Source organism: Electrophorus electricus, chromosome 3 (genome assembly GCF_041902795.1).
Source record: "Electrophorus electricus isolate QZ-2024a chromosome 3, ASM4190279v1, whole genome shotgun sequence".
NCBI lineage: Eukaryota > Metazoa > Chordata > Actinopteri > Gymnotiformes > Gymnotidae > Electrophorus > Electrophorus electricus.
This window is the reverse complement of record NC_137499.1, coordinates 19,140,013-19,150,812: the sequence shown is the minus strand read 5'-3', so window position 1 is coordinate 19,150,812 and position 10,800 is coordinate 19,140,013. Positions and strand designations below refer to the sequence as shown.

Sequence of the window (10,800 nt, the reverse complement as noted above, 5' to 3'; positions counted from 1 at the left end):
CATTGTGGCTCTCCTGCCTTCATAGACATACACGCCGCAGTAGTAGACGCACATGACCCGTACGAACAAGGTGGCTGCATTGACGCATAAGATTAACAGCGAGGTAACGGTTCTGGTTACAAGTGTAAATGCGTTTTATTCTACTGAGTTTGGTAAATAAAAATGTCTGATACATCCATGTTTTAAGTTAACCTTTGCAAAGTACCTAAGATAATTACTGGAGGTCACCACTGACACTCGCACCGAGGTCAAATATATGTGGAGGTTCGCGGATTGCAGGATCAAACCACTGTGAGGCATATGAAACATAAACACGAATTGCGTCTATAATTAAACGTTTACGTCTAATTGTTAGACATTTGCGTGTACAATTAGATATATAAATATAAACTCACGTTTATAATTATATATTTAGGGGAAACACTATTTTTCTTATGAACCTCACATTTCCGCTCATGCAGTTAGACCTGAAAATGATCAAATGCAGCACTAAATTGGATATGAAGCTTGAAATATTTGTTATCTCTGGCTATGTTGTTTTGTAGCAATTCCGAAGTGCTATAAAATACTTATTGCAACCAATTCAGCTCCTAATCAACGAGCCCGATGTCATTGGTTGAATCACATTTTTTCAGTGCAAAAATACATGGGTTTTTGTTTTTCTGTGAGAATGTTTTAAATAGAGAGCCTTATTGTGGCAAAATGAATTTGCATAAAAATAATGCCATTTCCATTGTATTTCATATTGTTCCACTTTTACGACACAACTGGTCCATTCAGGTATAAGCATTTAATTGTGATTCAAAGAACTGATGAAATAACAACACCAGTTCACCCTTTTTAAGAGGCAGGACAAGGTGGAGGGTGGACTGACAAGCATCTTCATAAATAACATCAGAAAGGTCATAGTAAACATAAATGAATATTTACAATCTGTCAATAAATAAGTTAATAATTTCATCAAATGTTATATACAAATCAAACACTAAAATGTTGATACACACCATTACCAAACTAAGTAAATACAAGGTCATCAGTGCATGTTGCAGAACCTCAATAAGTGAATGAGGGCAACAGTAATGTCATGAGATTTTTTAAAAAGTTAACAGTTCAAGTTATTCTACACAGACCTGTGCAGTATGTGTTATTGTTTGCTGTAAAAGGATGAAAAAGAGCTACTTACAATTGTGCATGGCAAACTCCCAAATCACTGGGTGAGGGAAAGTGCCCCTCATCCCCATTTTGGATACTTTGCCCTGTGCAAAACTGCTGCGACATTCTTCATCTAGTATTCTGGATTAACTATCCAACTGAACAATTAAACAATATAAAAATGTAGTAATCTAGTCATGTACACAAAAATATCCACTCCAAAGAAGTGGGCCCTAGAACATTAGATGTGTTTTAAACGATTAATTTATAGAACTCTAATTATTTTCCAATGACTGTCAAGCCAGAGTCGATTCTAACTGCCGTTTTAACAGCTCTACAATATCAGGAATGCATGTTGCCATGGCGATGTCCAGTGCAGTATCCCCTCGTGTGTCCTGGTGCCCGAGGTTTGACCGTGGAGCTAAATACTCCACGACATCTCTGTAGCCCTCTCGAATGGCGATGTGGATGGGTAAGGCCCCTGATTTATCAGGTATGTTGACAGATGCACCATAGTCCACCAAGACATGAAGCGTGTCCAAGAAGCCTGTTCGGGCAGCGTCGTGGGCTGGCGTTATCCCAAAATTATCCTGGATGTTTGGATCGGCACCATTCTCCAACAAGAGACAAGCCACGTTGTTGTTGCCCATCATCATTACCTACATAGCCACAAATGATATAAAATAATTAAGTTATTAATTTAACTGCAGCACCAATTCAGAAGCCCAAATGGATGTAGAACGACGTCTACCCACATAGCTAGATACTGATATACCTAGCGACCTTTATATCAACGTAGGGCCAATACAGTAGATCATTTGCACCGCCGATCCACAATGTGGCAAATATTTATCTATAAACTAGCATTAACGTAAAGACAAACAATGAACGAGTTATAGTTTATAAAAACCCTAATCGTACATCAAGCTGGCGTATTAATAACGAAAACAGACTATCAAATACAAATACCGAGCTATCATGCATGTACAAGAAAAAAAATATAACGGCTCGATTGTTGTCTCGATGTACCTGTAAGGCCGTTTTCCCGAATTCATTTATGGTGTCTGGATGAACTCTGCATTCCTCCAGCATCCGTCGCACGTCCGCGACGTCTCCCTTAGCTGCCGCAGAAGTCAGTCTCTTACCTGCGTCGTTCTCACTCAGTACCATCGCTGCGCCTGATTTCAACCCCTAAACTGAAAATTACACAAGGTCAAATATAATCCAATTATTAGAAGAGAACATCGCTTAATGCGCTCCAATTACCGTCGCTAGCTAAAATAAATGCCGATGGATAGCTTTGTTAAAATCTATGCTAAGCTAACAAGCTAACTTGTTTATCACAGAGTAGCTAGCTGGCTACCTTCAAATGAAATAGCTGACAACCGAAGAACAAAGAAAACGGATTACTTAAAACATATAAAACAGGCAAACCTCAATTTAAATACATAAGAATATATGGCCAGCAACTCGCTAACTAGCATAGCTAGATAGCTAAGTAATAAGCCCATGACGGCAGTGTTTGCCTGAATTTATGAGAATAAGGAAATGAAACTATATGCAACAGAACGTCTGTTGTCTTACCTCAGTTTTAGTCCGTCGTTTATCGATGTACTGACCGTTAGCTAGCTTCTCTACCCCTTATATGTTTACGCATACGTGTTTTATATAAATCAAAACAAATAATTTTATGTGTTTCTAGGCGGTAGTACCTTTAATTTGCGCGCTTGGGAACACCCCAGTGATAAGTTCTATCGTGACTTCACGAATGTTGTCGAAAATGTATTCACCAATCAGAAACTACAAACGGGGCTTAAGATGCCCATATTTGACTAAAAGGGCGGAGTACACCCCGGGTTGCTACAGTATCCCCATAGTAACTGTAAGTCTCACCAATCAGAGTAAAGAGCGCTGAAGGCGGGCGATTTGAGAACGTTACTTCGCTGCCCCTAGAAGCTCATTCATGTTTCTTCCTCAGTAGTTAGAAAATCGAAAAAAGGCGGGTTACTGGAGATTTTATTAAAAGTTATTGCAGCGTCAGAAGTTATTACCCCAGCAAAAAGCAGTAAACATTTTGTAATGTAATCCAAGTAATAGAGGATATTAAATAGTGAGATGCGTGCTGCTAAAGTAAACCAAAACAAATTTAACAGTACACACTTTATTTATTTTGTTTAGGGAAAACATGTTTGATTTAGTATTTTTCTTTTAACCATGACTTAGTGCAACAAAATCCAACTCTAAAATCAGTTAAGAAGAAATATTTTAGTCTAACAAAATGCTGCAGAATGATATTTTTCTTCTCCTTTAAAAATAAAAATTTAAATATTAAGACACCAAACTGTCACTTGATCGTTGTCTGTCTGGGTCTTTGTGAAAGGCCAGGAAGTGTTTACAGGAAGTGCTTGTCTAAGTATTTGTCCTTAGCTGGTAATCTGTAAATTAAAAGCACCAAACCAACAATCATTACATTTACGGCATTTAGCTGATGCTTTTATCCAAAGCGACTTACAATTATGACTGAGTACAACTTGAGCAATTGAGGGTTAAGGGCCGGGGCCCAACAGTGGCAACTTGGCAGTGTTGGGGCTTGAACCCGCAACCTTCCGCTTTCACTTCCGCATTCACCTGCACTGCTCCACGCTTATTGTGATCCTATGCAAATCACTGACCTATATACATACAGGCCTGCTATGTGCAAGCATGCAAATATGCTGGCATACCTCCACTCTGTGTGATGTACCTAACCCATGGTAAGGCCTGGTAGCCACTTTTCTCAATGATCTTCATATATCGCACCTTATGTAAAGAACACAGCAGAAGGAAAGTGACAGAATGAAGTTATATATGACATAACAGTTAATGACGGTGAATCTCAGTAAAGCTTCATAGCTGAATAGTTGTTTTCTTTTTCAGCTGCAGTTTAATTCATTATGACCTCCTACAAATTCAGCTGTACTGTAGGTATACGTATACCTGTATGCCGGACACGGTAAAGTATGGGATCTCAAACTTGACTGTAATTGGTGGTTTTCCCTCAGCCTCATCATTTTCCACACTGGGGAGGCCAAAGTGGGCTCGCATCAAGAACTCCTTCCCTCCCTGAAAACACACATGCATGCACAATATTTCCTCAAATTTAAAACAAGCACAGACTGCTAGACAGCGAATACATTAGGTAAAATCCCATTTGCATTTTATTATTTTACTATGCTACTGGTATTCCACATACCAGTATACTTCTGCAGCTACATTTACAGCATTTTGCATACCATCTTATCCTGAGCTGACTTGCCTACTAGGAAGACATTTCTTCTTATGTGAGCACACAGCGAGTGTAAAGGTACCATCAAGCTTAGTCCTTACTAAAGTTAGTCGAATTTGTGTATTAGTGCTTATTTAACTGATTTATGAAGAGGTGGGTTTTCAATCATAGTTTACAGACATTTTATTTGTGTTGAATGAAACCAAGTAAACAAACATGGCTGAAATGATTAATCTTCAAGTAAACAATGAATTGTAAAGATATTAATAGAGTTTTACTCACAGGGAAGGATTTAATAGTCCACACTACTAAGTTCTTTTCAGGGACGTACTTGGCATGGCCAGTACTGGTTTTGAACTTGGGAGAGTCAGCATCACTTGGGACAGGAACTCGTACCTCCACGTTATTGGCCACAGATTGCTTTTTAAATTGCCCTTTAGCCTGGACAGTGAGAGTGAGCGAGAGTGAAGGCTAGAGTGAGTGTATGTGTGTAACTCAAAATTAGATTAAAACAAATGTTCAGCAATTAACTGGAAATGTCTTCCAGTTAGAATTATTCTTTATAATATATAATTTGATCAAATGTACATGCTAAAGTGGCTTATGCAGAGTTTCATATTATTCAATTTAGGCCAGTCTAAAAACTATTCTATTAATAAACCTTGTAAGAGAAAAAAAAGAGCAGAACATATTTCTTTTGTTTTGGATTTAGTACTTTGGTTTAGGTATATTGATAAGGAAATATCATGAAGCATGCATGTTAATAGCATTTGTTCTAAGGTACATCAGAGCTTTTATTTTGTCCATAGACTGAGAATGTTCAGGGAGAGCTAAAATGTGATGCTCATTTGTTATTTATCTGCTATTATGAACATCATCTCTTACAGTATTTCATTCTGGATTGGAAACCTGACTGTGCAGAGACAGATTTATAAGAGGTCATTCATATTAAACAGGCAAAGAAAACAGTTTCACATCCTTCTCATGGAATATCTGGTTCTTCCGTCAGGTAGATGATTTATAACACCAATGTGTAAAGCAAAATTGATACAAAAATTTATTCATTGCACTTTTAATTAATGGCTTAAGTCTAAAAAAAATGATGAGATGCATAACACTACTTGTTGAGCATTGTACTAATGAACCAGTTAAGACTTGAATCTGTATTCATTCTTGTTGTTGTTCTTTTATTTATATCTGTATGATTGATTGTGGCAGTGGAACTATCGGTGTTCAAAGTAAATTTTCCTGTGGGTCAATAAATTTATCTAAGCTAATATGACAAAAAAATATATAGTGCCAATATACAGAATGCAAACTGTTTGTTTTAGCACACTGAATGCCTGTATATGACACTCACCTTTACCATAATTTCCACTCGACTATGAGAGAACTTCTCAATAACAGATTCAATCCAGATGAGAGGCTTCACCTGTTAGCGAGAAGTTGCTTTGTTTAAATACTTTTCTTTTTTAAGTAAACAATAACATTTTTCAACTAGAAGTCAACATGTCTCACATGAGTATTGATACGATATGACATCAGCTCCGACTCTCCATCCGGGGGAATGAATGAGATGGTCCTGTCGCTTTCAAAGCGTGACAGTCGCACACACTGATGGAACTTCACATCCTCCATTGCTACTGTCTTCCCCTTGTCTCCTGCGCACATACACACACACACAAAGGCTTCATAAAGCCCCAGCTAAACCTGAGGTGGAGAACATGGATGCTGTGTGGCTTTTTGCATGATGACCTTTAATTGATCTTTATTTTGTCTCTGAGATAATGAGTGGTACATCCCTGATTGGTTAACCTGAGGCAGAAAATCCAAAACCACATAACATGTAAAATAGCATTTACCCAGCTCTAATTCAAGGACCTAATTCATTGACTATTTGTAAGCTTCTTTTGAGTGGCAACAGATGCATTACACTACAGAAATGTATTCTGTACAGTGCAGCGGCCCTCCACGGCTAGCACTGAGAAACTCTGACCTCAACACTGTACAAACCAATACAGACGAAACAGACCATTTAACACTGATTTAAAGACTGATTTAAACACTCCAGACAAACTGTCAGACCAAACACGCTATCTGATCTACAAACTTTAAGGACTTTACAAACTGAGAGACTAAAGAGACCACTCAATGTAGACACCTTGTAGACTGCTTAGGCTGTGTGATCTAAACACTGGGCAAGTGGATCGGGTGTTTGCTGCTTACGGCCGGTGAGGGCGAAGAGCACTCGATCATTCAGGCCCAGTCTGAGTTCAGGCATCCCAGAGAGCATCGTCTTCAGTTTGATACTGCCCACAATATCACTGCTCATCACGTTACCATTGGCATTTACCTGAATGGCAGGTAAATTCAAGCTACAGCATTAGATGATCAGGCTATTTACACTGCAAACCATACAACAGCAGAATAACACAAACACACTGCAAGTCATACAGTAATACAAGAACACTACAAAACACAAAGTGAAATCTCATTACTTCTAATTAGACAGATCAGTAAATGCACAGCGGTAATACACACAAAACATGCTTTTGAAATTTTATTATATATATATATATATATATATATATATATATATATATATATATATATGCACATACACACACACACCCCTATCTATATACAGATATCTATCTATAAATAAAAATATTTATTTCTATACAGCTATTCTGCTAATAACTATATCCATTGTTATTTTGCTTAAATATATACGTGTGTATCTGTGTGTGTGTGTGTGTGTATGAAACAGAAGAAACAGAGTTACTGTTATGGGTAAATGTCCCCATTTGATTACAGAAGGAAGTGTAAATTAATGTGCCAGCAACTACGAGTGTTCTGATTAGACACTTGGGAAAATCCTAGGGACCCTGAGGAATCCCTCACTCACCAGGACATTAATGGACTCAATGACATCAATGAAAACCTCATTCTTCTTATACTTAATGCCTTCTGATCTCCAGGACACAGCATTGGTGACTGTCGTGGGCACCTTGGTCTTAGCAACCTCCAGTTTGTTGCCTTCTTGTGTAATGTATCTAAATATAAATTGTGGGGAGTATAAAAAGTATCATCTACCAATATCTCATTCCCAAAAAGTAAATTAATTGGTGTAATTGTCCTTAAGGCAACTAAGCCCTCACACAGTCCTGAATGTGTGAAATCTGTTTGAGTTAAAATTCTTCAGTTAACTTTCTTGGACTGATGTCAAATGAGAAGATGCTGTTGGTACGTACTCCTGCAGAATCTTGCTGTCTGTGGTCTGAGGGAAGCCAAAGTCCATGAGCTCATCCAACAGCTCATATACCACCACAAAGTTATCCTGAATGCTCTCTTCTTCCAGCTCCTTAAAGTACTCCGTGAACACCTGGGTAAAGCGCGCGCGCGCGCGCACACACACACACACACACACACACACACACACACAAGCACAGGTGAATACGTAGACACATGCACACCCAACAGTCAAAACCCAACCAGTATGGATCTACAGAAAGTCTGTTCTACAAATATATTGTATGACTACATATTCATATTTACAGCATTTGGCAAACACACTAATAAATATTTAAATTGCTCCAGAAATCATGACAGTACATGTTCTCCCATGGGAACTGATGCATGACCTTGGTGAGGCTACACCTTGCTCTACCTGCTATATCAGGTGACTGACAGGAGCATATTTAAACCTCTTAAGCCTCGACCTTATTATTTAATTATTAATCTTAAGGTATAGCATTTAATAACAGCTGTGGATTAGATTCAGTATCTAATATACATTTAGTAACTACACTGAATCTAATATGAAATGTAACTATGTAGTAAGGAATGAGAATCCAGGACTAGTTGTGGATCCTTGGAGTTTACAGGATTAATAGTTAACTGCAGATTATGCAGGTAATCAAAGTGAAATTTTCCAAATTGAAAATCTAAAGCCTCACTTAGATTTATTTTAGGAGTCAATGAGCAACTTTAGCAAAGAAGGTCTCAAGGACATTTTGTGTCAGCCTGGTAGAGCAGGCAGAGAAAGGTCAAAACAAATCAAGGATATGGATTCAGTGCCCAAGGAGCACACATACTGTCATACTGTTAAAGATGAAAGATGAAAGATTCTAGATAGGAGGGTCTGTCAGAGGCTGTAAATGTAATGTGATGTAATGCAGAGCAACAGGAGGGTCCAACCCTGCTTCTAAAGACTCAACCTTCAACATGCATCGCGAACCCCTTGTTTAAATATCCTGTTTGTTAGATTTGGCTTGGAGCTAAACTCTGTAGAGAAGTGCATCTCCAGGTACTCATGAACTCCAGTCAAGAAAAATAAATGTGCAATGTCTCACCTCTACCAGTTTGTACAGAAAGGAATACACCAGAGATGCATTGGAGTTCTTGTTTGTAGTAGCCACCACTGTGGGGTAACAGTGTTAAGTTCCACACACCCATTATTAATTCAAACTCCATATCTTGTTTTATTTCTTCAGAGTCACTGTATTTAGGATTGTTTTTAGGTCTGGGCAGTTATTTACTAATACCAGCCCTATCTTAAATCTCCTAAACCACCAATCTAATGGAAGAACAGTGACATAATTCCATGCAGGGAAAGTGGTGAATTCCCAAATCCACCTACTGGCTTCTGTTGAACTGCAATCATTTCAGGATAGTCAAGCAAACAGAAGAGCATGTTGGTGTGCATGGAGTGTCTTCCTCAAAATCCCTGCTAAAAGGATACAGTAGAGATTGCTATGCTTGATCCACATGAAATGAACATTGCCATGGGAAATAACAGGGCAAGTGAGCCCTTCCTCTTCTTGCTGTGTTAGCAGCGGCAGGAAGTGGTCTATCTCAGACATGTCCACATCACCTTTGTAGTTGCGACATATCAGCACCTCATTTGAGGAGAAAAAGAAAGGATTTTTAAAATTCCACTCATATATGACTCTTGTGTAACTTACACTAGAATACAAGCATGTTCAACATGAGTTTCCATAAAGACTTACATAAATATAAGATCATAATTACTTATGATAGTCAATATCTTTCAACATCTGTTCTAATTTAGGACAATCATAACATTAAAATTCTTTTGGGACATTAGTACTGTCTGAGTCCTGTTTCTTCACCATAGCCGGAAGTCTTAAAATAACCTGTGTGCAAAAAATTCAAGCATTTAATGGATGAGGGAACATTTCTGTGGTTTCTAAGTTAAACTTATAATAATGACTTAAACCAAAGACTTATTCACTATTGTCAGTGCCTGTGCACTTATTTGGGGGGGGGGCGTTACAAGTACTGGCCCTTCCCATCTGCTGTTTTTGCTCTCCTGCTATGCCCATTGTGAAGGAAAGGTCCGGTTTGTGTCATGTTACGTCTCCGGCGGACATTTTCCAAAGGTGTCTGGAAATAAAGCACTGACAGTGTCTTTTAGTACATATACCCACAGCTCAAAAGAAGACCATCTCCTCTTAGAAAGCAGCCAGAAGTACAAACAAAATCGAAAATGTAGGTATATTCACCGTGGTTCTGATTGTCTTTGTGCACCGTTTGAAAATTATTTTCTATTCTGGAATGTACTAGGACATTGGGAGACTGTGAAAAATCACGTTTATGTAAACTGTAATTTAAGCCTACCCCATGTTTGACAATTACGGAAGTAGATGGGGGAAGCTGGTGTAAACTGTAAACCAGGAAAGAAGATTTCGCTAGACGTAAAGGCTGACACTTTTCTAGGTTCCTGGCTGAATTATGAGTTAGAAACTATGACGGTAATCAGGCCCTGTGTAGAAAGTTGCGAGAACAAATACACCTCCATGTTGGTCTAGGCTGTTGGCCGTAACGCGTTATAGTGCGTTACAAACTTGTTACCCTGAAGACTACCTTACCTTGCCTTTGAGATCCAACACGAACACAGCTGACGCAGACATGGCCTACAGTCGTACCGCTTAAAATGTCTCTTACGGAACACTAACAATGAATTTAATTATGAGCCAAAACATAAGACAACTCCATGAATATTCTTTTATTTACTGGAGACTATGAAACAAATCGACTCCTTGGTTCCTTTTCGTCGTGCAGCGTGTTGACGTCACACGGTACAGCGCCAGGTAAAACATTGACAAAAACCTCACCTGCCCAGAAAAAAAGGAAAATATGACTATCTCCGTACGGGGGCAGTATGGCGTTATTTACGAAACCCTTCTACACGTTCAAGATGCTGTCGTTGACAGACTACTACTGCATAATCTCACACATCCTTTTCTTTAAACATTTCTGAATCCAGTAAAATATCAAATATTTTTAAAAATAAAAATATCAAATAAGATATTTGTGACGGATATCAGAAATAAAGAAAAGAAATTACACCACAAATG

General features: G+C 38.4%; 2 protein-coding genes across 2 annotated transcripts; both read right to left on the bottom strand.

Annotated features, from left to right (window-relative positions):
• Positions 1-760: 760 nt before the first annotated feature.
• cdkn2d (cyclin-dependent kinase inhibitor 2D (p19, inhibits CDK4)) lies at positions 761-2,905 on the bottom strand. Its single transcript, XM_027013595.3, has 3 exons — positions 2,737-2,905; positions 2,182-2,348; positions 761-1,811 (listed from the first exon to the last, which is right to left on the bottom strand). The coding sequence occupies exons 2-3, from the start codon at positions 2,320-2,322 to the stop codon at positions 1,449-1,451; spliced, it is 504 nt and encodes a 167-aa protein (XP_026869396.2). The 5' UTR covers positions 2,323-2,348; positions 2,737-2,905; the 3' UTR covers positions 761-1,448.
• Positions 2,906-3,154: 249 nt separating this feature from the next.
• Positions 3,155-10,522, bottom strand: ap1m2 (adaptor related protein complex 1 subunit mu 2). Its single transcript, XM_027013452.3, has 12 exons — positions 10,312-10,522; positions 9,162-9,318; positions 8,773-8,840; positions 7,672-7,802; positions 7,326-7,473; positions 6,644-6,770; positions 5,936-6,078; positions 5,778-5,849; positions 4,700-4,858; positions 4,129-4,254; positions 3,876-3,951; positions 3,155-3,587 (listed from the first exon to the last, which is right to left on the bottom strand). Exons 1-12 carry the CDS (start codon positions 10,351-10,353, stop codon positions 3,562-3,564), a joined length of 1,275 nt encoding a protein of 424 aa, XP_026869253.1. The 5' UTR covers positions 10,354-10,522; the 3' UTR covers positions 3,155-3,561.
• Between the last annotated feature and the right edge of the window lie 278 nt (positions 10,523-10,800).

Bases quoted from the DNA above. Each gene is read 5' to 3' on its own strand.
- cdkn2d (XM_027013595.3), bottom strand. From the start codon at position 2,322: ATGGTACTGAGTGAGAACGACGCAGGTAAGAGACTGACTTCTGCGGCA. The intron at 1,812-2,181 runs GTACATCGAGAC...GTGGCTATGTAG, and splicing joins TCGGGAAAACGGCCTTACAG to GTAATGATGATGGGCAACAA.
- ap1m2 (XM_027013452.3), bottom strand. From the start codon at position 10,353: ATGTCTGCGTCAGCTGTGTTCGTGTTGGATCTCAAAGGCAAG. The intron at 6,771-7,325 runs GTGAGTGAGGGA...CCTGCCATTCAG, and splicing joins TTGAGTCCATTAATGTCCTG to GTAAATGCCAATGGTAACGT. The intron at 5,850-5,935 runs GTGAGACATGTT...TCTCGCTAACAG, and splicing joins CATATCGTATCAATACTCAT to GTGAAGCCTCTCATCTGGAT.